Source organism: Aulonocara sp. 'chitande type north' Nkhata Bay, linkage group LG7 (assembly GCF_057382095.1).
Source record: "Aulonocara sp. 'chitande type north' Nkhata Bay isolate Kocher_YH1m ecotype deep benthic linkage group LG7, A_spYH_male_GT1.1, whole genome shotgun sequence".
Classification (NCBI taxonomy): domain Eukaryota; kingdom Metazoa; phylum Chordata; class Actinopteri; order Cichliformes; family Cichlidae; genus Aulonocara; species Aulonocara sp. 'chitande type north' Nkhata Bay.
The window spans coordinates 47,341,652-47,369,379 of NC_141350.1; the positions used below are offsets into that span (position 1 = coordinate 47,341,652).

A 27,728-nucleotide genomic window follows, 5' to 3' on the forward strand; every position below is an offset into this window, starting at 1 on the left:
ATAGTCGTTATGTTTCCCTGGTTTTCTGCTTAAAGATTTCCAAAGAGATTATTAATCTCATTAAATCCAGCAGAACTGTACAATTTAAGTAACACCATTTATTAGTAACTACAACAACACATAACATATTAGCATTTCTGGAAACAAATGCTTTATAGTAGAACCATTTAAAGGCCATCTTTTCTTTCTCTTTTGCTCAGACTGTTTCAAATCCTCATTTAGTCCAAAACAATGATCATCAGGATCAATCTTATTTTGAAAGGTTTCCTGAGATCAGAAATAAGACTTTTTCTTTGGCATAAGCCTTCTGGAGAAACAATTACATAAATCATATGGTTGTTTTAAATAAAGCTTATGCAATACAGGACATTAGCAGAGAAATCAAGTTAGAAATGAGATAAAGACTAATAATGTTAGAGATCTTTGGAAATGCATGAAGTCTATTAGAAAAGTATTAGAAAAAATGGGAATGTTCATTAACTGTCTAATACATCTAAAACACTTAGGCCATTTATATGTATAAATATATATTTAAAAAATCCCCATTCGGCCTGGGTGCAGTCTTTATCCTCTAAGCTCAGGTCCTCTTTCAGTGTCCTGAGAGCTTGCAGATCTTGCTTAATATCTTTGTTGTTCCTAGCAAGAGACTTGCCCTTTGTAAATAGGATAACCAGGTGTCACACGTGGAGGAGTACAAAGAAGCTTTATCCTTTGTCCCCATTCCCAGATACTGAGTCAATGTTCTGCAGTTGGTCTGGCTCTAGTTTTCAGTCATCACTGCAGGAGAGACACATTTACACAGTATTGCTCATATCCAGAGGCTGTGAAGAAAGCGAGCAAATATATCATCGTGGGTCAAAAAAGCTTTGCAGATTTTTCGTGGAACATGGTGAACAAACAAGCAAAAGGAAATGCAGCAACAAATATTAAATCGATTGAAGCTGGTGGAAGTCAAGCGAGTTTTTGCACTTTTTGTACCTTTTTTTGACATGAAGTGACACAGTAAGGAAGTAAGCAGGTGAGTCTCACACAAAGTATGGAAAAGTGTGTCCCGCAGATGTGCCCTTTGCTTTGGTCTGACATGCTGTTGCTGCTCTAGTGCAACATCCAGTAGTTTGCTTATTGCTCCGTTACTCAGTTTAAGACTTTTCTAGTAGATAAAGTGTGCCAAAAGCTCTGAAATATCTACCAGTAAATTCTTAAAATGAGTTGTTATATACACTGATCAGTCATTACATTATTATTAGGTGTTAGTTGAAGTGAATAACATGATTATCTCAACTTATTATCTCCACAAGGATCTTTCTACCTACCTACCTATCTATAAATCACAGTTTCTTTAATATCACATGGATGACCATTGCATTTGTATATGTTACTTGGGAATGCCCGTTACTAGCATGCACTACGGGAAGAAAGCAAGCTGCTGGAGGCAGTGTGATGGTTTGGTCAATGTTCTGCTGTGAAACCTTGGGTCCTGCCATCCACGTAGATGTTACTTTGACACATACCACCTACCTAAGCATTACTGCAGACCACATACACCCTTTCATGGAAACAGTATTCCCTGATGGCGGTAGCCTCTTTCAGCAGCGTAATGTGATCTGCCACAAAGCAAAACGTTTCAGGAATGGTTTAAGAAACAGAACAACGTGTTTAGGTGTTGTGTCTGTGGGATGTGCTGGATAAACAAATAGATGCCCTACTGCACAACATACAAGAATTACAGGATCTGTTGCTAACATTTTGGTGCCTCAACAGGTCAGGGCTGATTTAGCAGCAATGCAATATTAGTCTGGTGGTCATAATGTTATGCCTGATTGGTGTATATATGAAGTGAAAAATGTAGATGTGAGGACAATCTAGGCAGTGAACAAGCACAGGAGCTGACACTTTCACACATGTCGGGCTTTAATTTATACACTTTTCTGTATCAAATTCATGCCTCAAGGATGCGTTTTCCATTCTCAATAATCTACACTAACAAGTGCTCAAGTAAGTACAGAAAATAGTCTGTCTTGCATTGAACTTAGTCAAAGGAGAGGTGAAAGTTCTTCTGATTGTTGGTTTGCATGCCAAGGCTTTATTTTTGCTCAAAAGTTCTCTGAGGCCCAAGAGCACAATTTAGAATCCTACGCGATCATCACCCACCTGTGCTTCAGAACTGTCTTAGAAGGGATCAAGGCTGTTTGTCTCCACTTATGAGAAGATTAAACTCATAATTCGATGTCTCATAATTTAAACATTGTGTTATGTTATAATATCTGTCTGTATGAAGATGAAATTAATGCAGTATGGGTACACTTCCTTTTAATTTTATCCTTTTTTTAAATTTGTATTTTTGTTTATATTGCAGGAGTCATTTTTGGATTTTATAAAACATATTATTCAATTACATTTGTTGATCTCCTGAGAAAACCAAAGCCAGAAACAAAAAAGAAAAAATATGAATTATGCATTGCTCATGTGTGTTCTACACAAAATCCCATATGTTCAGCATTCGGTGGAAGAGCACTTTAGTCTCTGACAAGATTGGAGTTATTCATCACATTAGAGCAGAGCTGTGGGAATAGCTATCTGTAATTCAGAATTGCTATGCAGCTCTCTGTGGTTGAATGAAAGTTCTTAAGGTTAGCCATTAGTGCAGCCCATGAGCTACTTGCTCTTTCTGCCTGGACAACTCTCCAAAGACACAAGGGTTCGGGAGTGGAACAATTTGTATTTGAGACAAATGAATTCCACTCAGTTCTTCTGAAGCGATTCTGTGATGGCAGCACACCAAGAACAAGCCAGTAGTGAGAACTTTTATACTTGTAGACACAACTTTCTTGCATCTTATTTTGTTTGTTTAGTAAATCATCTTGACAGCTGATCACTAATGTATAATTAAAACAAATGGTAATTTTATATAATTTGTATGTTATTTAATATATTAAATATTTAAAGGAACGTGTTTATATATATTTTTTTGTCTTTTAGAGGGTTTAACTGCATGTTTAAATGTGATGGATTTGAGGCTTTTATATTAGTGTTCAGCCTTTAAACCTTGTCCCTGAACGTAGACACTTGACATCAATGTAGAACACCCATCATCGAGGGTAGCATATGTATGTACTCTCTGGGGGCTATTTAAGGGAGAATTTCATGACAGCATTAAGAATGGGACTAATGGCATTTCACTCCTGTTAATTCCTTGCGGAGTAAAAGTGCAGGGTAAGTAGGCCTGAAGAAATTAACAAAAAATGAGTGAAGAAAGTGTGTAAGAAATATAGCTGTACATGTAGCCGATCTTTCTGCACATTATACACTGCACATAGATCACCCCTCCAAATTAACATTCTGAATGAATGCAAGTCATTTCCCCAATCACCCATTAGGGCTTCTGCCTAAATCAGGAACTGAGTATAATCTATTTAGAACTCTTTTCCATGACGATCATCTCAAAATTAAGATGCTAGATGTTTGTACTTAGTAGCAATCAGATATTTTGGAGAAGGCAGTGTGAAAAGCTGAGGATAATAAAGAAACAATATGTTTAAAAGATGTGAACTGGGTCTTCCACGGGACAAGAAACTATATATATTTAGAAAAAAAACAGGAGAGCTTTAAATAACAATGGCAGGCAGAGGAAAAAAATCAAATATTTTAAAAGCATATTCGACAGCCTAATCTAGTTTAGAGATGGCAGTGATGCATGCCCTGCGGCTCTTCTGCTGCTTAAATGTGTTAAATTAGGCTCCACAGTTTTATTGCCCTAAGAGCAAACAAACTTACTAAAGAATGTATTGCATCTTGTGAGTTTAACTGGGATATCCCAGTTTGGAGGTTTATCCTAGTTTTGATGACATCTGGGATATGAGATTTATGTGCAACACAGACAAATCTGGTTTTGCATGTCCCTGTACACATTGGCAAATATTAGTATCCTTTTTGCTAATTAGTGCTTGGTATTTGCACAGGTGGCTGTGATGTCTGTAAACATACACTGTTAGTTTTGGAAGTGCTGACAAAATCTGACATTTGGAAGACTAGCATCCTGCAATCTATTTAGAGACTTGTCGGCATCTAGGTACAATCACTCATCCAAAGTAAAAAGTATATTACATTGTTTTTTATTACAAAAAGTGAAAAGAAATATGTATCTTTCCATGCTTCAAAAGTAAGGCTCTATTACTGAGCCTTATACTGTTTTATATCAATTGGCTATAGTGCCCTCCCAGATAGTTAACAGCATGCGCTTTGGATATACACAGCACATCCACCCTTATCTGGATTTTGAGCTAGAGCTAATCCATTTAATATAGTACAGTTGTGATGTAACGTATAAATGTGCAAAGTTAAAAATAAGATGGGTTAACAAATCATGAGAGGGACATGTGTGTACATACACTCAACAAAAATATAAACGCAACACCTTTGTTACTGCTCCCATTCCCCATGGGATGGACGTAGAGACCTAAAATTCATTCCAGATACACAATATAACCATCCCTCCCAAACAGTGGTCACAAATCAGTCCAAATGTGTGGTAGTGGGCACATCTGCTATATTGAGATAATCCATCCCACCTCACAGGTGTGCCACATCAGGATGCTGATCTGACATCATGAGTAGTGCACAGGTGTACCTCAGACTGCCCACAACAAAAGGCCACCCTGGATTGTGCAGTTTTTTGCGCTATTGGGGGTCTGGGGACCCAGAACCGGTCAGTATCTGGTGTGACCACCATTTTCCTCATGCAGTGCAACACATCGTCGCATGGAGTCTATCAGATTGTCAATTGTGGCCTGTGGAATGTTGTGGAATGTTGTGGAATGCCTGTGGAATGTACAGTTTTGTCTCACAGCAAAATGCCACAGATGCCACAAGCAATGAGGGAGCGTGCAATTGGCATGCTGACAGCAGGAATGTCAACCAGATCTGTCGCCCGTGCATTGAATGTTCATTTCTCAACCATAAGCCGTCTCCACAGGCGTTTCAGAGAATATGGCAGCACATCCAACCGGCCTCACAACCGCAGACCTCGTGTAACCACACCAGCCCAGGACCTCCACATCCAGCAGGTTCACCTCCAAGATCGTCTGAGACCAGCCACCCAGACAGCTGCTGGAACAATTGGTTTGCACAACCAAACAATTTCTGCACAAACTGTCAGAAACCGTCTCAGGGACGCTCAACTGCATGCCCGCCGTCCTCATCGGGGTCTTGACCTGACTCCAGCTCGTGGCCGTAACAGACTTGTGTGGGCAAATGCTCACATTCGATGGCGTCTGGCACGTTGGAGAGGTGTGCGCTTCACGGATGAATCATGGTTCACATTGTTCAGGGCAGATGGCAGCTGAGAATGTCCCAGTTCTTGCATGGCCAGCATACTCACCGGACATGTCACCCATTGAGCATGTTCGGGATGTGCTTGACCGGCGTATACGACAGCGTGTACCAGTTCCCACGAATATCCAACAACCTCGCACAGCCATTGAAGTGGAGTGGACCAACATTCCACAGGCCACAATTGACAATCTGATAGACTCCATGCGACGATGTGTTGCACTGCATGAGGCAAATGGTGGTCACACCAGATACTGACCGGTTCTGGGTCCCCAGACCCCCAATAGCGCAAAAAACTGCACATTCCAGGGTGGCCTTTTGTTGTGGGCAGTCTGAGGTACACCTGTGCACTACTCATGATGTCAGATCAGCATCCTGATGTGGCACACCTGTGAGGTGGGATGGATTATCTCAATATAGCAGATGTGCCCACTACCACACATTTGGACTGATTTGTGACCACTGTTTGGGAGGGATGGTTATATTGTGTATCTGGAATGAATTTTAGGTCTCTACGTCCATCCCATGGGGAATGGGAGCAGTAACAAAGGTGTTGCGTTTATATTTTTGTTGAGTGTATATCTGAACGAAATGAATGCTTTAAACCAAGAAACACCAAAATGCAGATGTAATGAGGTGCAATGAGCTGCACTTGGCAGAACAGGGGGAAACTACGTGATGTTCGTTTGTAAGGAACACAGATTAGTAGGGGCATACATGGGATTTTGAGAGTTTTCATGAGTGTTGTGTTTGGGCAGACATGCCTTTTATCCTCTCTGTTAACTGATGTAAACTAGAGGCTGGCAAGCATAAATATGGGTCCACACTGACAAGGCATCATTTAAGTCTTGATTTTTCGAGTGTGCCACATCTTTTAATAAACTCTTGCATTCAGGGACAGTATAGAAGTTAAAATTACATCGGAGACAACAATATCTGTCTTCTGTAGGCCAAAATGAAAATGTGAATTTATTGCTGCTTGAAGCTAAAAGGCAAAAATACATCTTTGCCAACACTACATTCAAGCAACTTTACCAGAGATGTCCCAAAAGAGACATTATCTCAGGAAAAATATGCCACTAATATCCCTCCATCTGTTCAGTGTACGAGTATTACCATTGGAAGGACATATACTGTAGCAGAATATGGCAATGTGCTACAAAGAAAAAAAAAAGAAGCACTGTATCATTATCAGATGTCAAATTTAAAGCATGAAAATGGCCAATTACCAAAAGAAAGCCATGGTTACAGAGATAACGACTTGATTTTTTAAAAAAAGGAAATGGATATAATATATTCATCTATCCTAGGAATACCAGGTAAAATAAAAGTGACCAGCTCTTTCCCATTAGAGACCCGTCACTGGTGGAATGATTTGCCTGTGGACATCAGAATGGCAAATTCTTTATTGCCTTTTAAATCCCTGCATAAAACATACATTAAAATCAAAGAGCTTTTATTTCATCATCCCTGTCTTTTTCCCCCCAGGGATCAATAAAGTATTCTGATTCTGATTTTTTCCCTAATGCCTCTTATACGATCATTGGTTAGTTTGCACAGGTGTACTTTGAATTCCTATTTAAATGAACAATAACTTAACCAAGCAGAATAAATTAATTTCCCCCCCACTTCTCTTTTTTTCCTACAATTAAGTCATAACAAATATGCAATAAAATGGCTTTAAAGTGAACAGCTTGTGATTCTTAAGACAAGTGATAAAAAAGGAAGCGTGTGACATCCTGTCTTTCTAAGAATCTGTAGAAAGTGAACACAGTCAAAATGGAATAACAGATATCTCCCGAACGTACACACTGGGGCTGACTAGAATTTAATTCATTGCAAATGCATTTCAGCTGTCTTAAGAGCAGCAGACAGCCTTAAGGGACTGGCTCTGAAAATGGATTTTAAGCCTTCCGTGTGACATGTTGGTGCTCTGTGTTAGCACCCATTCTGACAAGGGTGGTTAAAATTACACCAACCCAGGAGAGTAAGAAAAGCAAATAATACTGCCGTGTCTGTGATTCTCTGAGTTAATCTCTGAAGACTAGAGGGTTTTGTCAGTGTTTTTGTCTGAGTATTAATCACACAGAGGCGTGAGACCGTTTGGAATCATTTCAGAGTATTTTCTTTTCTATCTAGCTTTTGAAAATGTGAGTTGAAAAGAAGTCTTCTCAAGCTGACTAACCCTTTAACTGATAGCCAGATTTTTTTTTAAAAGAAAAAAGAAGGTTGAATTATACCGCACAGAGGAAAACAACTGCTGCTCACAATAGAATTTTGTTTGACTCATCAGAAATAAATCATAATCTTGTTATTTGGCGATTACTGAATGCTGACCAGTTTCAACTAAACTCAAAGCCCAAAGGAGCAAAAGCATAACTGTGATCAATGTAAAACAAATTATGCTATCCCAGTTTAACAATTAAAGGAAGAAAGACAAAAAGTTAGGAACTAAAATATGCAAAGCTGTGACTTAAAAAAAACATAATGCTGATCATGTAGACTTCTTGTAGTGTGGTCCGGTCTTATATCTACTAGCCATTTGACATATGCGATGGTGTTGGAGATGCCTATTTCTTCCAGTATTGCTGAGTCACAGTTCTAGTTGGTCTACCCTTATGCCTTGTTCACCTTAAAGTAAAACTTACACCTTTTGAAATGCGCTGGTATGTGTATGTTTAACACAGCATTTACGTTGATGGTGAATGATCTCTGTTTGGTACTTTTTCACTTTTTAACTGGCGGTTACTTACCGAGTGTTTTTCAGACAAGTCGCCATCTTCCATGCAAGCATCAGCTGAATGTACCAATATGCTATTAACCAAAGAAATTTTCTGCTAACCTTGGTTATAATGAGCTGTTAATTTAGTTATTGTTGGCTTCCTCCAGCTTAAACTAGTCTGGCCATTTCCCCCTGACCGCTGGCTTCAACAAGCAGATTTTGCCCAGAGTACTTCCGCTTAAGATGGATGGAAAAATTCCAGTAAATCAACAGTTTCTGAAATACTCGGACCAGCCAGTCTGGCACCAATAATCATTACCACATTCTAAGTCACTTAAATCAACTTTCTTTCTCACTCTGATGCTTAATTTCAACTTCAGCAGTCTTGACCAAGTTTAGTGTATATGCATATACAATCTACGGCTGCCATAGATGCAGCATCAGCTGCTAATGTTGTGGGTGGAGTGGGTTTATTAATATGGATTCATTGTCAGAGTAACCAAATTAGTGGTAAACTGTAGGGAAAAACTGGCAAAGGGGGTGGGAGAATAACTTGATTTATGTAGAAACATGTTCATTAAAGTGCTGAAGTCTTCTTCTGCCTTGGTGAAGTCTGCCAGCCATGGTGTACATTGCTCCTTAATGACAGTGCCATGAATCAGTTTTTTTGTCATTCATCATTCGTAATCAGTGCCAGACAAATTACTGCAGGTTGTGTAATCACTGTATAATAAATGTAGCAAAAGTGTCACTAACAAGGTTTTAATGAATACTGTAAACAGAATTTTTTCTTGGAGTAGCAACTGTATGTTTCTTTCAGTTGAAAGAAGAGGAAAGGTAAACAAGAAAACTGCTCTATACTGTTTGTCTCTATTCGACAAAAACAACCAAAAGACCTGTCGATTTATAGCCCCATCCAAGCTCTTAATGACTCACAACACCAGCCTCCAGCAATTGAGACGGCTCATCAGTTTAATTACTTTACAACTTGGGTCCACCCCTTTCTGTCTAAAACCTGGCACTGGAAGCATTGCCCTGCTCTTGTTAGTATTCCACAAGAAATTCACTTTTGCACTGCACTTTACAACGCTACATGTAAAATGTGACTAAGGCTTAAGAAGCAGAAAGGATGAATGGAAGACGGCGCCAACAACAAATTCATTCACTATCTATTCATATTCAATTTAAAAGTATAGCAGTGGTATGGAAAAGGGCTTAAAGAAGTAAAGTGCAGATACTACAGGACCATTTCTTGATTGCTCCAGTTGTGATTGTCATTACAGTAAACAGATTTCCTGATTTTATGTTAGTCTTTTATGAATTTTATGAATTACTTGGACACATCATGTTAGCAAAGTGATATAAATACATTGATGGTAAGTCACATTGTTAGAAAAGAAACTTATAGAAGTGATGACTGTTACCTTTAAAATTCTTAATGAGCATTTTTAGTAGGGAAAAGCTATATAAAAAGTTATATTATCTATTTTTATTGGTGGGACGCTCTACTGGTCCATCGTGGTGAAACGAGAGCTGAGCGTAAGAGTGAAGCTCTCAAGTTACTGGTTGATCTACGTCCCTACCCTCACCTTTGGTCATGAGCTGTGGGTAGTGACCGAAAGAATGAGATTGAGGATACAAGCGGCAGAAATGAGCTTCCTCCGAAGGGTGGCTGGCCTCTCCCTTAGATATAGGGTGAAGAGTTCGGCCATCCAGGAGGGGCTCAGAGTAGAGCCGCTGCTCCTCCACATCGAAAGGAGCCAGTTTAGGTGGTTCAGGTTTCTGACAAGGATGCCTCCTGGGCGCCTCCTGGGTGAGGTGTTCCAGGCATGTCGGACCAGGGGAAGGCGCTGGTGCAGACCCAGGACACGCTGGAGAGATATCTCTCGGCTGGCCTGGGAACACCAAGGCCAGCTGAAAGAAGTGGCCGGGGAGAGGGAGGTCTGGACTTTTCTGCTTAGGCTGCTGCCCCCGCGACCCGGCCCCGGATAAGCAGAAGAAGATGGATGGATGGATGGATGGATGGTTTTTTATTTCATTTCATTTGTTGGCAGTTTGAAGGCTGATCTATATAGTTTCTCACTCTCTCTTGATTCATACTCCAAAATATGAAAGTGTTGGAGATATCACAGTTATATACAGTATAAAACACATGGAAAATGAGAAGGATTAATATTTGCATGAATGCATAAACGAAGGCTTGAATGTAGCATTAATAGTGTAGTGCAAGTCTACTACCATCTGCTTACCATGCACCCAGATGAGTCTAACTGTCGATCAGACACACACTTGAAATTCTTTTTGCAGCCACCATTATCTTTAGAGCAGTCACGGGCAGGTCCAAAAGATGCCAGTAGGTCCTCTACATTTTCAAAGTATGTGGACATCATGGCCTCTTCCCTGAAATTGAAGAAAGTAAGGGTTACAAGAAGAAAGTTCAGTTATCGTTGCGTATGTTTTAACACTACAAATTGTTTTATTATTATTAGTCCTTTATTTATCCAGGTAAAAAATCTCATTTCCAAGAGAGACCTGGCATCATGGCAACAAACGTAAAAAAAAAATTAATTAAATAAAATTAAATTCAAATGAAAATTTATTTTATAAAATTATACTTCTCTCCTATTTTTCCACAATCAACTATAAATGCCATTATTGCAAAATGGAAGCATTTAGGAACCACAACAACTCAACCACACAGTGGCAGACCATGTAAAAATCACAGGGCAGGGTTGAAACACTCTGCTTGTTCCAAATCGCCTCCAGCATTAACATCAGCAGAAAAACTGAGCGCCTGAAGCTTCATGCCATTGGTTTCCATGTCTTCTGTAGGTGTAATATGTAGGCGGCCCAGTACTTCTGTCCATATAATGTACCTGGGGCACTCTACCAGGTGAAGTACAGGACCACCGCTCTAACCTAATCACACAATTATTAGATATTTCACTCACAACCAGAAATGTCGAAAGATTTAAAAGATGGCCAAAGTAAGCAAGTTTTATCCACTGTATGCTATAAATGTCTGACATGCAGACAGACAGACATTTCCATTCTTACAGAAATGCCACTACCACGTTAACAAAACTAAAAAAAAAACAAACTCAAGTATGTTTTCAGGTCAGTTTGTGATGAAGTCTGACTTGAGATCCCCACATTTGCATATATATATATGTGTCACTGACAGTAGTGCGATCATTTCCACTGCCAAATGTGGCACAACAAAGCTGCAAGCTCATTGCTCTGTGCAGTTTAGCATGCTCCGCCATGCCTATATGCTTTATGTCTACTATCAGAGGAAAAGAAGGGGCAAGCAAACCCCATGTTTTTGTTTGAAAGGAAACAAAGCACTATCTCTTGCAATGGGACCACAGGGACCACAGTGTGTTGTGAGGGTGACTTGACTTTAGAAACAGCAACAAGATTTTGAATGATAGGAAGACAGATGACTTGCTTTAGGAGGAGGATTGTGAAGTAATGTCACTACGGCTATCTTTCTATGTCTTTGCATGTGTATTTAGGCACCATTGAATCAGTAACTGATACATTGATTTTACTGTTCACTGAATTAAAATGTCCAACATAAGCCATCTTTAAAGTGGGTATAAACCATCAAAAAGTAATTTATCTCTTGGAAGTGATAGTGAAAAAAATATGAGAAAAATACTACATTTGACCTTCACAACTTTAAGAGAAAATAAAATGCAAAGCCTCAAAAAAAAATCTATGAACGTTCAATGAAAAGCATCTTATTGATGTAAGCGAGAATTTATGGACAAGATATTAGACACAGTCTATCCACCTTTTCACTGAGGCAATATGATTTCTTTTTCATAGCGTCTGCTATCAAGATTTGGAATAACTCTTTCGATTAAGGGACTGTTTAGGTTTAATAACTGTTTTCAATTTAGTTTCACTGTATGCTACATATGGAAAATAATTGGCACATTTTTCTCGTGGTGCAGTACTATGGTTCACTGACTGACACATTGGGACTGTCTACTTTGCAAATTTAAAATGTTTCTGACATAGTGTGGCAGTAGCAAATGACTCGCTGTCCTCGCGGTCACACATACTGAATGTTAAATACAAAACTCTAGCAAAATAGCTCTAATAAGAAACCTGTTTTATCTAAACAGCTTTATCTATTTATTTATTTTTATTTATTATTTATTATATTTATTTTATTTATTTTCTATAGGTGAAATCTAAATGTAAGGTATCTTTCCAGCTACATGCTGATCATTTTAATGTTCATATGGGGCGACCATGGTTCAGGTGTTGGGAAGCTCATCTTGTAACCGGAAGGTTGCCAGTTAGATCCCCAGCTCTGTCTGCCTTGGTCGTTGTGTCCTTGGGCAAGACACTTCACCTACCGCCTACTGGTGATGGCCAGAGGGGCCACAGACTGTAGCTACAACTGTAGCTTGCCTCCAGTGTATGAATGTGAGAGTGAATGAAGCCATTGGAAGCAGTAATATCCACTGTCAGTCCTACGCAGCTGTCATTTATTTATAACACAAAGAAAACAAAAAGAAAGTTTAGGAACAGTATTTAAATGTGTTTTTAATTAGTTGACAAAAACACATGGGTTTGCCAAAAATGACTTAATTTGTGCTATAAATTGAGCAAAGCAGTCGACTGCTATGAAGTTTATTTTCTTTTGTCTACCTCGAGTACAAGAACGCCCACACATCCTGGATGCACATTTGAACGGAGGAGGACTCCATTCGAACAAACTTAGATCTCGTTCTTACAACGAAAGGTGCCTGAACTGCATCAACTGTTTCACTGTGGAAGAGTGGGATGTGAAAGCCAAGATATTTAATTGTTATTATCCAGAGAAAGAGCAGCAGGCTTGAAGAGGACCTCAATCTCAACTCTCCACATTGAAAGTTTAATTATTTTGGTAAAAAAAAGGATTATCAAGTGAGGGACAAAAAAACAAAAACAAATAGAAAGTTAGAGCTTTGCCAAACAGTTCCAATATCTTTGAAGATTATGGTCAGGTTAATTATTTATAGCTACTCCTTACTCCTTCTGGAGGGTTCATCGGGGTGTCCGTTTGGCCTTAGGCACAGGGACTCTGACAAATGATTCTCTGCACACTAATTATATACGCAGATCCATGAAGTCTGAAAACCAACCAGGAAACAAGATGTATTTTTCTCTTTTACACACATTTAGTGTGCTGGAATTACTGAGGAAAAAACTCTGGGACATGATGTCACTAAACGTACTTCACATACCTAAAAGAACCTCACGTTGCCTTTTTGTTCATTTTTTTTTCTTAAGCAATCTCTTTCTTAAGAAAAGCAGGGCAATGATTATCTTACAAGAAGGTCCACTGTTCCAGAGCCAAGGACCCTGCAAGTCAAACGGTGGGATCACTGCAACACCTAATCGGCAAAGAGTAGACAGCTGTTGTCATTGAGAAAATGGCAAGGAAGTTCGCCATTACAACATCGACTTTAACGACCCTTTGGGGAAGGTGCCTAATTTAGTGTGTGAAGTTGAGAGGTACCAACAAAATGCAGTTGGGCTCAACATTATTCACAGCTTTGGCTCTGGAACCAACTCCTTGATAGACGGTGGACTCAGTCCTACACAGGAATTGTCCATCGTGAGATTTGCCAGATCGATGTGGGTACTACTGACAAATCACCGGCTGGGTGCTGCACAGTTGGACTTTCTCCAGGTGGATGTGAGGGTCACCATCATGTGGCTGCATAATGCAGAGAGAAGAACTATTACAGCTGTTTGCGCATATGTGCTTATTTTTTGGATGGTAAGTAACAAGGATTTTCATGAACCAAAAATCCAGGCAAACAGTGGAGAAAGAGTTTGCCAAAGTGCAGCAGAAGCTAAATGGTATATTTATTTCATAATATTTTGGATGTTAAAAATTCATTTATGTATATTACAAATACTTAAAACAGCATCGAGAGTGCTATAAAGTTATATGTTACAAATAATTAAAACACTCTTGTTGACAGGGCCTGTTATCCTTGGATTGACGTTTCAGTTTGTAAAGCTTTGACATTTGAAACTGTAGTGGTTGAAGATATCTCTATAGCACTTTTTATGCAAGCATGTAAAGACGAACCTTTTTCCCCATCCACTAGACCCAGTAACCCTTCATTTATGAAATGTAGACCTTGCATAACATCACACTCATCTTTAGTGGGCAGTCTGGATTAAAGGGCATGGTTGGTTATTAATAAAAACTGAATTTGTTGGATGCACATGCCACACTCCTTAGCAGGAAACATGAGTCACCTTGGATACTAAAAGACGCTCTGCTTGTTCGGCTTTTGAGTGAACATGGTGTATATGCCTGAAAAAAGGGCAGTAGGTGCAGATACATGGTTTATTTTGTATACCGAATATATACAAGGTAGGGAAATAGAATTTAAATTTACATCTTTTATGCTTCCATTATGCAGCTCTATCTGCTAAACTGTGCAAAACTTTAGCCAACCCTGATTTATTTATGTTTCACTTGGAAAATAGGAAACAAGTGCAGCAGTTTCTTTATGATTTATTACTTATTGAAACATGGTCAAACATAAATTGGAATGCAGTATATAAGACAAAAATGAATTTGCATAATTCAAGCAAGTTTGAAAGTCAATATTTGGTTTACGCACCTTTATTTTTCAATATATCCTGAACTCTCTTAGCCAAGCTTCTTGTAATTTCTTTAGGTATTCAGAAGCAGTTGTAAACACTCACTCCTCTACCTCTCTCATCACTCCATTATACGTGTTGTCAGTGATTTTCCGACCAGTTTGGAATAGTTCAGTCTTTCCTTTTGTTCCTTTTGTTTCACTCCCTTAGCTTCTGGATAGCCACCTTTCCACTGACACCATTTCCTATGAGGCTTCAGTGAACATTGGTGGGTGAATGAGCAGAAGAGGGAGATTGATCTCACGTGTCCTGTGTCAGGTCTTTGCTGGATTGTGTCCTATTTCTTATGGACATCACATTTAGATACTGCTCATTTGCTTTTTTTTATGCCTGCACCTTGCCACAGTTTCAGTTTATAGGTGTTTGGGAAAAACCTCGTTGGCGCAAAAATACCATTTTATGCCTGTAAACTGAGTTATCTTTTTTGTTGATTTGGAACCAAAACTGGTTCATTATGCTCGAATGATTCACAGGCTGGCAATAGGTGGCTTAGCAAACAAACCAACAAGCAAACGAAAAAGACATTCCTGTGAAAATCATCAGGTACTGGACTGAACATGAGTGAAAAAGCAGTCAATGTCCAAAGAAAAATTTCAAAAGATCCTCAGAAAGCCTGGGGAATTATTGATCTGGTTTTGTGGAATCAAAAAGAAATGAGTGGGGCTCAAAACTTTTGCACATCAATTTATAGACACACACACACACACACACACACACACACACACACACACACACACACACACACACACACACACACACACACACGATATTCTTTTACACACAGGTACATACAGTGAGGAAAGGATGAGAGGCAACTAAGACAGTTGCTCAATGTCAATGTCAAGTATGTGTAATTGCTCACAGGAGAAGGGTGGGTAGCTCCTTGCTTCTGAGGCCAGAGAAATTTAGTACTGCTACTGTCCTGCGCTAAAATGTAATTAAAAACAAATACAGAAAAGCAAACAAACAAACAAACAAACAACCAAAAAGAGTTTTTCTGAATTAAAAACACCACGTGGCATTCATAGCATCAGTTTCCTTCTGCAAGGTACTGAAAGCACTGACAAATGACTCCTTAATTCAGACGAAAACAGAGGGTGGGTAAGGTGAGGCAGATAAAAATAACGGGTTACCTAAGCTGTGAGATGCATGCTAACCAGTTCTTCTTATAGACTTAGTAAATAGCAAGTTTAAAAACAGGCAAACAAACAAAAAATGCATGATACAAGATGAACCAGAGACAGAATTTTTCTTTGGTATTTCATCATGTCTTCTATCAGTCAATCTGAAGAAATCTTTGTAGGAAGTAGACAAGGCAGAAAGGCAGTTTTGAATGCTCACGATCGAATATGACTCTAAGGTGCCATTGTATGTAAAAACAAAGAATGATCCTTTAGTGGAAAACACAGAACAGGTTCAGGAAAGCAACAATGTTTTGGTGCAAACAGAAATGTAATTTCTAAAATAAACTTATAAACTCTAAAATGCCACAATAATATATTTGAGGGTCTCGAAAAGCGCTATATAAATGCAATCCATCATCATTATTATTAATAATAATAATAATATTTAGAAAGACAACACATTTTCTGCAGCCAGGTTTATTTAAGATGGAATGAGGTGAAGTGAAAAGCATTCTTGCGATATAAAGTTATTTTTGAAATCATGGAGGGTCAGTCCTCTGCATGAAAGATGAGAGAAACCACCCAGCTTGTTCATAAAATGCAAAATCCATCATCTGTGATAGTACTGGGGAGCATTAGACCTTACAGCATGGCTAAATTGAATATTACCGTGCAGATGATGGTTTTTTTTTTTCCATTGAAGGCCTTGCTTATTTTAGCAAGATCCTGTCAAACTACATTTTATACATACTGCATTGGCTACAGGAATAAAGCAGCCTGGGTGGTAAACTGGTCTGCCTGACAGACAGGCTTGTCAGGCAGAGAACGTGTTAAACAAGTTGATGTTAAAACAGGTGTTTTCCCACCACCCGATTTTTAACAATTGCTAATTATAAATTTAATAGTGTTTCAGTGATTTGTAAATCACTTATATCCATTTCAAAACCATTACCTAATCAAGATCATCTCTTTTGGCATTGTGACTGTTGCCTGACCCAGAAGCCCAATGATTGCAGCTAAACACTGACTAATGTACTTGTTATTAATCTCTCTCTCTGCCTCTTGCTTTTCCTGATGATGAATGACCAGGCGACTCTGCTCAAAGTTAGAGCGCTGCTCCAGCATGATTACAGAGCCCCTTATTGGTCTGCCCCTGCACTTGATTAATGCTCTTGCCCTGGCTCTTCACAAATATGCTGACTCTCATCAAGCACTTTCGACATTGAATAGAGTGCATTTTCTTTGGGCTTTCTGTAATCACTGAGGGAAAAATGTAGTCAATGAAAAAAGCAGGTAAATGTAAGTGATAATATAAAGATTGATGCATCAATTGTTTGATTTGACTATGTAGTTGTAAAACATTTTTTGACGTATATTTGGAGAGTGTGGAAGTGAATTTATGTCCGTTTTTCCTGGTCTGAAACTCACAGTTGCAGTTGTATTAAATTATTGGCAATGGCACATTTTGATGGTTCACTTGATCATGCTGAGTGAGATCATTAATCACTAGCTTGAGGTGTCACCAGCTACTATATTATTCCTTATTGACAAAAATCCTATTTTCAAGATCAGTTTAGGGGCCTAAATCATTTTGTATTTAGGTTTCCATGAAACATTTCTGAATACTGACCTCGGTTAAACAAAAATCAGTAGAAATGCAATAACTAGGTAGCTTTAAATTGCAGTAAGTAAGGCAGTGAGTTGGAGAATTGACTTTTAAATATCAACAACTTACAAAAAACAAAAATATGACAACGTGAGAACTGAATAAAAAGAACTGTATGTATTGAATGCATTGAGCTAAATAAAAGGATCAACCTAAATGTCAACGCTAAGTTTTTGATGCGCTAACAAGATCAAACACTCAACTCAGCAGAACAGTGCAAAAAAAATGTTTAGGCTTTGTACATGGATCCCAGATTGAATGTTAATACTATAACATGTGTTTACATTAAACAGAAAGTAGTGATAAAGACAGTCTTTACTAATAGCTAAGTCACCATTTGTGCTTGTTAGTTGGCTCACACAAAGAAGTCCATGTAGATAAATAAATTAGTATTAGCTCTTATTTTATGGCTTTATGAATTATGTGCAATTTCAAAATGTTGCATGTACTGTACTTACACCTTTGATTCTTGAATAATGAATTTTATACTAATTGATGCTAATAATGAACCAGAGCTAAGAGCAAAGAAATATAGAGAAATATAGTATTGATGTTTGCCAGAAATAATCTTCCTTGCAGCGTCTGGCTTTAAATACCAGGGACTATGTGAAGTTTAAGGGTTAGGGCTAAAGGGAGAAAAACTGAAATACATTTTGATGGTCTTATAGACAGTTTGGTGTAAAATACAATATAAAAACTCCTTTATAGATGAATAACAGAAGAGGTTATTTGCTTTCCCCTTTGAAGTGTGCATCACTTAAAACTACCATGAATATATGTACTGAGAGAGAAATCAGGAAGGCTCTTTAATCTATTTCTGCATCGACACTTTTTGTTGCAGTGTATTGATATGAATGGATGTATCAAACATTCCAGCAACATACTGTATTTTAAATCTTGTGTCATTAAAACTTTACTTACATATTGCTGCCTTCAGTTTATTCACAATGAGCAGTAAACCTCAGAGCAGCAGGAGCACAGGTTAGCTCATCACATTATGCACACAAAAAACTACTGGAGTTACCAACAGAAAATTATTACCTCAGCAAAGGAAGTTATGTTTTTGATAGTGTTTGCCTGTTGATGTGCATGTCATTACGCCTGTAAGCACAGCAGCTCAAAAAATCTTGAATTCTGATAAAAGGCTGAAGAGTGGTATGATGTTAGCAATGGCTTGCATCCACCAAGATCTTCAAGGTCAACTGATTTATTGGTTGAAAATAAAAAAAAACCCTTCTAACTTGTGTGGTGTGTATTGTTACCTTAAAGAAAGTATCAAGATTTAAAATATATCACAAGGTCAATAAATAGATCGATCTGAAGTTCACAGTGATATAGATATAAAAGATATAAAATGACAATAGGTTTGTAGACTGACAACAACAAGTTGGCATGAGTTGCATTTAAAAGATTATAATCATTTAAATACATAACTTTGATACATATATGGTGTTCTATTAGTATTATTTTTTCAAACATTGAAATTAATGCTGCACATGGATTATAGCCACATAAACAATGATACTCAAAATAATGTGAAATATATTCAAAGGAGTTTCAACAGGACAAACACCTGCACTTTGAACTTGTTTTCACTGCATTACAAACTTCCTAAAATATGTTTAAAAGGTACAAATAAATACTTCCCAGAGAGCGAGCCGCTTTGGTAGAGGTGTGTGCTTCCTTATTGCTTCTTATTGTGAGTTGTGTTTTCCTCACACGAAGCCACTACAACTGAAGATACAACAAACCTTGGGTACTCCCTCCTGCTGAATTCCAGTTTAACACTTGACTATAGTCATTTTGCTGTTTAGGCATAGAGGCAAAGTCATCCTCTACAAAGTAAGGCCGAGAAAATTGAGCTGTTGTTTTTTTTAATTTTGCTTCACTGGTTGTGTCCTGCATAACAGATTCAAGATGAGTACATTTTTTAAAAATTACAATTTAGATCGGAATAACATTTGTATTCTGATTTACTAATATTACTTTACTGATAATATATTTTCCTAAAATGCAGGCTAGCTTTGTAAAAACAAATAAATAGCTGGTAGAAATGTCCTTTAAAGAGATACTTGTTACTTTCTTATTTAGAGTACTTTTAAGAGCCTGTACTATTCACTTTAACTTAACAGAGTATCTGAGTAAAGACTGTCTCTATTTTTGCCACTTTTGTGATGAGAAAATGAGAGTAAAATAATAATAATAACAAAAAGTAACAAAACTCCCACCCACACAGATACACACAGAAAAAAAGAACATGCCATTACCTCTGGCCAAGATTGGCCTTGACTTTGCTTATCTGAGGCAGCACTGCTATTCATGCCCTAATTTGCTTACCCATAAGGAACAAAAATGAATTACTCTATGATTTCGATGCTCGCTCCCAAGGATATCCAAAAGTTATTTGTCACTGTATGAAGGAATACAAGAAATAGAAAAATAATAAGCTGGTTTAAAAAAGAGAAAGACACCTAAAGTGATTTAGGATATTATAGCATGAAAAGGTAAGTTCAAGTTGACACTTACCATGACTGTCACTATATACTGCATATATGTATATGCATATATACAGTGTCTGTGAGCTGAATGACAGTGGTAAAATGGAAAATGGAGACGCATACTTTTAAAAGTCAGAGCTACACTACTTTTCACCACTTTCAACATCAACATGTCTATCATGACTAACTGACTACATCAGTGCCTTCACAAGCACTTAAGGAAAGAACATCAGCAAGAAACCCCAAAAGCTCCCATAGGACTTTGTCCCACAAAAATGTTTTGGATAATGAGCTGCCTGCATAATTCATGACAGTGTGACAGGTTGTTTAGTTTCCAGTGGTTATGAAAACGAATCATAAACTAAATACAGCACATCGACTTATTATTCTAGGGGTTATTTCAAAATTAGTCTTGGAACATGGAAAATAATGTTGGATGGCGAGTGTAAATGGTTGTGATTCTATGTGTAAGGGTTAATGTTTAATACTGTATGTCTTAGATATAGCCTAATAGAGTACATCTAGAAGTTAACAACAACAGCTTTCATAGTGAGAGGCAGAATGTGCTTTCGAAAAGCAGCTATAGGTGTAATTTCAGGATGTGAAAATGGCACTTTCATAAAGTCACATTACACCTTAACCTAAATCGAACCCCTGTGCTGCAAAGTAAACAAAAGCTAAGCTCCTGCTCTCTCTGAAGTGTTCAATTTCCAACTAAAATTGTGCTTAACCCACCAAGATCTATTCATCATGCAGTAACAGTGGCACTTAAGTCAAGAAAAACAAAATGCACAAAGGAGATAATTGCTTTAAAATAATTGCTTTTCCTCTTGGCTAAATGGAAAGGCTGATCTTTCACGATTCAATTATGAATATTCAGAATCTGATCTGATCAGCATGTGGCAGAAATATGGCTGTAAACATTTTTTGCTCTACAAAAATATCCTCTTTTTTTTTTACCCCACATCACTGATTATAGCAGTATTTCAAAGTAAATGAAAAACCTGGGCTAATTAATCGAGAAGCATGCTCCCACTTCCGTCAAAATAAGCATGTGTACAATTGCCTTGGGATTTCTGTGCACCTGAGGCAATTTCATAAAGCCTGTGAAAAACAGATTTATGCAGCAATGTATAACATTTGTACTCTGTAATTACTCCAATTTAGAGTTTTTGTATTACAAAACAGTTACTTGAAAATTTGATATCAAAAACAAAACTGCAGAGATGGTTGAAAAAAATCCACCAGTCAGATAAAGTGAACATTTTCTGATGTTTATCAGGTTGTTTTTTTCCATTTATGGGTTGATTTCTGTGGTGCAGTGTTACCTGTGACACTTTCAGCATACAATATATGATACGGCTATAGGAGTTTGAGAAATGCTAGAGCGATCAGACACTTTTTTTATAAGATTAAATGGCTTTTTACAATATTGATGTCATACACATGCATAAGACAAAACAATTATTCAAATGTAAAGCTTCTGAAATTATATAATTAAAAAACAACCAAACAAAAAAAACTTCCTTTTGCAGTGAACTCTGCTGCATTAGCTAATTTTTTTAGTTGGCCATGATACCTTATCAGAGCAACTGAACTGCCACAACAAATTGAGTTTGTAGACCCGTTATCTATACACAGTAAAAATGAAAATAAGCTATTTTAATCTGAGTAAAGTTTTACAATTTAATCATTTAATTTAATAATTTATTAATAATTTTAATACATTTATAATTTAAAATGGCTCAAATAAAAACATTTACCACTGGCAACAAACATAATTTTGTCAGTCAAACAAACTTTCCTACATAGTTGCCCTGATATACTTTTTCAAAGCTGTGTAACAAAGACTTGTAAATTGTAGCCACCGAAGAATAACTTTCCCTTGAGGGTTAGGGTTAAGGTTAGAATTAGCATCATGCATGTGTGCTTCCTTTCAAGTGTACATGTATGTATATGCACTTGCAAGCATCTGCACAGACAGCACACTAACACAATGCTAGCCAAGAAGCCAGAGTGACGTTGTTAGTGAAACCTGAGCTGACATACACATTTTCACCAGCCTAGCATGCTTTAACTACTTATCAGAGGTTCCACATTGGTGTCATATTATGAGATGATGGAACCAAAATGTGAACTGCAGACATTTTAGTTTCACAATCGTCAAAAGCATAAGAACCCGGTGTGTGAAGTGACAAATGTTACTTCAAATGTTTTGAATGGCTAAGGGATCATGAATACTGAAGATGTGATATTTGATTTTATTTAAATTCATTTTGATAAGCAAATTGAAGCTCAGAAGGGGTTCAAATGTGTTCAAGAATTATCCAACCATCCATTCTCTCCCACTTATCCATTTCAGGGTGATGGTGCTGGAGCCTATCCCACCTACCTGTCCCACCCTCGACAGCTTGCCAGCCTGTGACAGGTAATCGAGAATTAATTCAACAATACTATATAACTACATACTGTATGCTTAATTTAGGTGTGTCGTACTTGAACTGTACTTTACATGTTTAGATCATTTGAAAGAAGGAAGGGGATATTCCAAAGACAGCGAGTATAGCGGTACAGGCCAGGTACACAGAGAGACGCGGGAGCCGAATAGAAATGCAAGTGTTTTGGGAAAAAGTGAAGAAACAAGTGAAAATGTAAAATGAGTGCAGAATTGTTTCATCAGTCAACCAGGGGATTTGCAACAAAAGTACCTACGTGGATACTTCATGTCAAGTAAACCAAAACGTATCGGTCTGAAAAAAATGCTGTGGCTCCAAAGCATTCTTAATATCTTCCAGCTGTACATTTTTGGTAGTGCGCCCGGTTGTTTCAGTTGCTGGACACAACTTGTTATTGAGTCAGACTTACCTGATCTCCCCTGGATCTTCCGTAACCAACACGTCTGTCTTACAGCTGGCAATGGGGTTGATTGACAGTTCCACCGGTGGCACAACAAAGCTTTTGCTGACAGGCAGCCACAGCCCTTGGCCCAGACTGTAGAATGATCTGTGTTGGCATGATCACAAGACATAAATGCCAGTTGCATTACCATCACATAACCACAATTTGTTTTACACAAAAGCACACACTGTGTGCAAACACAGCAGTATTTGCAGATAGAAAAACATACAAAAGATTCTATGAAAACAACAATGAAACAATGAAACAACAATGAAAAACATATGTTTAAAATATGAGATGTGTGGTGAGGGTCTCACATGTAGAATTTGAAGTATGTTTAATACGGATCATGGGCAATTTCTCAGTTATTTGCATCATTTATTATGTGATAGAATAGAAGAATAAAACATATAAAGATATTTGAACACATATTAAAAAAAGTCTTGTAATTTTCTTTTCCTTTTTTAAATAATTATTGTAAGAAGAAAGTTAACTATGAAGACTATGTGTGACTATATGCTATAGTCAAGTAAACCTTTTTAGTGAACAAGAAAATAAGTTCAAGCTTATAGTGATAATACTGTTTCAACACTGCTTAACATATTTTCTCCTCCTTCAATGTAAGTCCAGTTCATTGCTTATGAATGCAGTTTATATGACCTGGTCAGGGTGTTATGAATATAATCTGATTTTGCCAGAGACCTTTCTTATGAGTGAAGATTAATAGCCATAACAGGCAACCCTGCAGACATGTTTCCGGGGAAAACACAACATCAGATATGATAATAGCAGAGCACATTTTAGCTTTGCATAATGCACTCAAATGCATCTGGACAGGTACTGTAGGCCACAAAATCCCAGAAAAACAGGGCCTGTCAAGAAGGTTCGCATTATGTATTTGCTATCAATCTCTCGTTTTAAATATATTATTGAATTTCTTCATCATTCGCCACCATCTTTACTTTATTTAACTTTATTCCCAGTTAAATATTGCTGACCTACAACCCTTACAACCTGGCAAACATGAATGGGTACAAGGTCTGGGCGGCTGTAACTTAGGGCGTAGAGCAGGTCATCTACCAATTGGAAGATTGGTGGTTTGATCCCTGGCTGTTCCAGTTTGCATGCCAAAGTATCCTTTGGCATTGAAAAAAGGTGGTCTCTAATGTGTTCATCAGTGTGAACGTGTGTGAACGTCAGACAGATTGCACTTTGGCACAGAACAAAAGTGCTTGTATTAATATGGGAAAATGAGGTAAATTGATTAAAGCGCTTTGAATGTTCCAGTAGAGTAGAAAAGCACTACATAAGAACCTGTCCATTTACTATTTCCATACTTTTCTTTCATATGGATCATAGTTCCAAACATTAACATGGAAAACCATCAACTTGTACAAAACACAGCTGTCAATATATTGACTAAAATAACAAATTTCAGTTCTTAAAGATATTTGTTATGGGGCCCTCATGTCTTCATATCACAAGGTGCTTATTTTTTCATTGTTCCTTTTCAAGGAAAATGTAAGCAGCAACCCTGGTTTCCTATAAAACTCCCCATCTGTGAAAGCACTTGGTTTAGCTCGTCTATTCACTGTCATAAGACTGTCCAGCTGAAGAGCATTAGAGTCTTTTCTCCTCCTCCCCAGAACAGCATTGCTAGAAAACTGCTTCATCTTTACTCACTTTGTTGACTATCTGTATCAGCATGTTCACGGCTGAATCTATTTGTGTTCTGCAGCTGTATGTGTATGTGGTGTCCTTCGTCTTTCTTCTCTCGCAGACTCTCGGCTGACACAGTGCTTAATCTATAAAAGTTTAGTTGCTGCTTTTGTGTGCTAGTGATGCCCGAGTCCTATCTCCAACTTGAAACAGGGTTTTGCTTGGTATTTTGCCTTTAGCGCCTCATTTCTTACAGTGGACTCACAGTGGCTGGCAAACGCTGCAAGGTCATTGTGATAAGGAGTGAGATAACTGTGACAAAGAGCTGTTCCTACCTACGTATTGGAAGGGTAGAGAGCATGAAATCGAGAAAGATTTCACAAAATCAAAAGTTTAAACATTCCATGCTTTAGTTACACAGTTAAGCAAAACTAAAGGGAAAATTGACCACATTGACCAGATTTTTCTTTTAAATCTCTATAATCAGGTTTACCCTGAGATTTTCATTTTTACACTTCTTGGGGAAAAAAAGAAATAACACAATGACACCATCAAGGATGAGAAGTGTAACAAAAATGCCAGTAAAAGTATTTTAAAGGAATCCAATCAGGCCTGGTCCTTGGGCTATTCTCTACACACTCAGAGAGATCCACCATGGGGTGTACTTGTGTGTCCATTTGCCTTTGTCTATGTGCATCTGTCAGGTGCTCATCTCCATGCTCTGTCACACTCATGCACACACATACAAGATGACACAAGAAATGCCACTTTCATTCCATTGTGTGTCCACAGAGTCCACAGATGGCCAGCACAAGTCAAGCGCTGAGGAGGTGCACCAGAAGGGTCTTACCTGAAGATTCTCTCCGGGGCCTGTTCTCCTGTAACTAGGTCATACCCTTTCTCCAAGTTAGCATATGGCCATGGACTTGACAGGGGAAAGACGATAAAGGAATGCATGATCAAAGACAGTGATTTATCAGCATTTTTAAAATAATCTAACAGATGTTTTTATGTAATTCCATCAAGTCTTCTCATTTATATTGTTGTTTTTCATGCACAAAGCCTTTTAGTTCAGCATTTTAAGTACTTCAAAGTGTATATAATATTATGTATAAAACATATCTGAATACAAAAACTGAAAAACTGTCATTTAATTAACATTTCTGTCTGCTGTACAAGACTATACTGTGTCTGCTGCTACTCTTAAAAAAAGAAAAAGCAATGGGCATTTGATTGGTTACTGGACTGAATCCAGGGGATGACAGGTGCTGGTGAGTAACAATGTGAGACCAATGATGGGTTAGGCCAGCTAAGTGTCAAACAAGGTCAGAGTCAGAGGGATCATTTCAGTGCCTGTCAAGCACTCTTCAGTGACTTTACTTCTTTCCCATTCATGCATTTCATCTCAGCCCTCCACTCCTGTTTTTTTGTTTTTTTGTCAATAACGTCGATTCTCATTTCTAATTTCTTCAACCTATACACCCGATTCCCTTTAAAAAGACTACTTCTTCAAGCCTGTATTGGTAGAAGTGTATGTTTTATCATATTAACTACAAACTGCTATTTTCCAAACCATGTAGGAAGCGTTCTAAGTTTCTTTTCATTTTAATACTGAGATGATCATCCTGCAGAGAACTGCAAATCCATCACAGTGAACAGCTCACCTTTATTTTCGATAAAGTTAATATAGTGCAATGATGTGGTTGTACTACCGGCTCTGAAGTCATGCGTAAGGTTGTAAAGTACAAGTGAATCTCTATATATTAGTGGAATAACTACACACAACACAACTTACCCTTCGTTGCGACTCCAGTCGCTGCGCACACAGAGATGCTTATGAACGGGATCAGGGGAATAACCCTCATGACAGCTACATTCTCCTGCCGTACAGAGAAAAACAAACATGCACAGTGGCAGATATTTATCTATCACCCTGATCTCTTCATTTATTAGAGATGTACCAAACTAAATGTTACATGATGTAAAACCTAATTCTTTTCAGGCAAATATTGTACCTAGATTTATTTCTGTCATGTTGAATGTGCAGTAATTGCCATATTCACTACTGTTTTACTTCCAGATTACAATTCAATACTTCAGTTGTATATATTTAACACCAGTTCATGCCTGTAGCCGTCTCAAGATGCTTTATACTGAAAGGAAAAGACTTTACACCATTAGAGAGAGAACATAATTAAAATATTCTTTATAATCAGTTTTCTATGTGAATGGCTTGGTTGTCAAGGGGAAAGTGGAGCTAGAAAATAATAGCATATGGAGACAACCACAGCAACAACAACAAAAAAGACAACATATAAACAGCAGGAGAAATTCGACAATTAATGATATGTAATACTGTCATATCAATAATATTCAGGTATAAAAAGTGGGAACTAAAAGAGAAGCTCACAGTGGATGATCCCAAATCTCCAAGGGTGAGTTCAGGGTCACCTGATCTAGCCCTAACTATAGAAAAAGGGAACCAAAAGAAAGTTTAAAGCCTCATCTTCAATGGACAGAGGGCATCTGTCTCAGGACCCCTAGCTGTGAGCCAGCTGAACAGTAGAGGATTTATACATCGGGGAAACCAAACCACCTCTGGCTAAGCGGATGGCACAACACAGAAGAGCTACCTCGTCAGGCCAGGACTCTGCAGTCTATTTACACCTACAGGCCAGTGGACACTCTTTCAATGAGGAGGATGTACACATCCTGGACAGGGAGGAACGTTGGTTTGAGCGCAGAGTCAAGGAGGCCATTTACGTGAAAAGCGAAAGACCATCTCTGAATCGAGGAGGGGGCCTAAGGGTACATCTTTCGCCATCTTACAATGCTGTGGTTGCAGCCATTCCCCAACTCTCTCTGAATGGTACTCATGGCCATTGATCAGTGGTCTTTGATCAGTGGGTTTTGGTCAGTGGTTGTTGATCAATGGTCATGAGAATTTGCACAATTAAGATTAAGGAACTGACCTCCCAGCCCATTGTTCCTTCAGTGGGCTGGTTTCAGTCATTATGCAAACGTACTGTTTATAAGATTGGGGAAACCTGCAGTCAGCTGAGACTGAAGAAGTCACTTGGATGAGTGACGAAACGTTTCTCCCACAAAACGCTACGTCTACAGTGGGGCAAAAAAGTATTTAGTCA

The 27,728-nt window shown here is 38.1% G+C and overlaps 1 protein-coding gene and 1 long non-coding RNA gene across 2 annotated transcripts in view; one reads left to right on the forward strand and one right to left on the reverse strand.

Annotated features, from left to right (window-relative positions):
• The window catches only part of astn2 (astrotactin 2), a 290,807-nt gene that overhangs the window by 113,528 nt on the left and 149,551 nt on the right, over positions 1-27,728 (reverse strand). The window contains exons 8-11 of the mRNA XM_086300869.1: positions 26,378-26,462; positions 25,433-25,507; positions 22,891-23,028; positions 10,300-10,450 (exon numbers count right to left, since the gene is read on the reverse strand). Of these exons, the coding sequence (XP_086156995.1) occupies positions 10,300-10,450; positions 22,891-23,028; positions 25,433-25,507; positions 26,378-26,462 (449 nt within the window). The remainder of the gene's footprint in view (positions 1-10,299; positions 10,451-22,890; positions 23,029-25,432; positions 25,508-26,377; positions 26,463-27,728) is intronic.
• Positions 727-27,704, forward strand: LOC147326023 (uncharacterized). Its single transcript, XR_015130405.1, has 3 exons — positions 727-1,018; positions 22,388-22,453; positions 25,375-27,704. It is a non-coding gene; the product is annotated as an uncharacterized LOC147326023 (long non-coding RNA).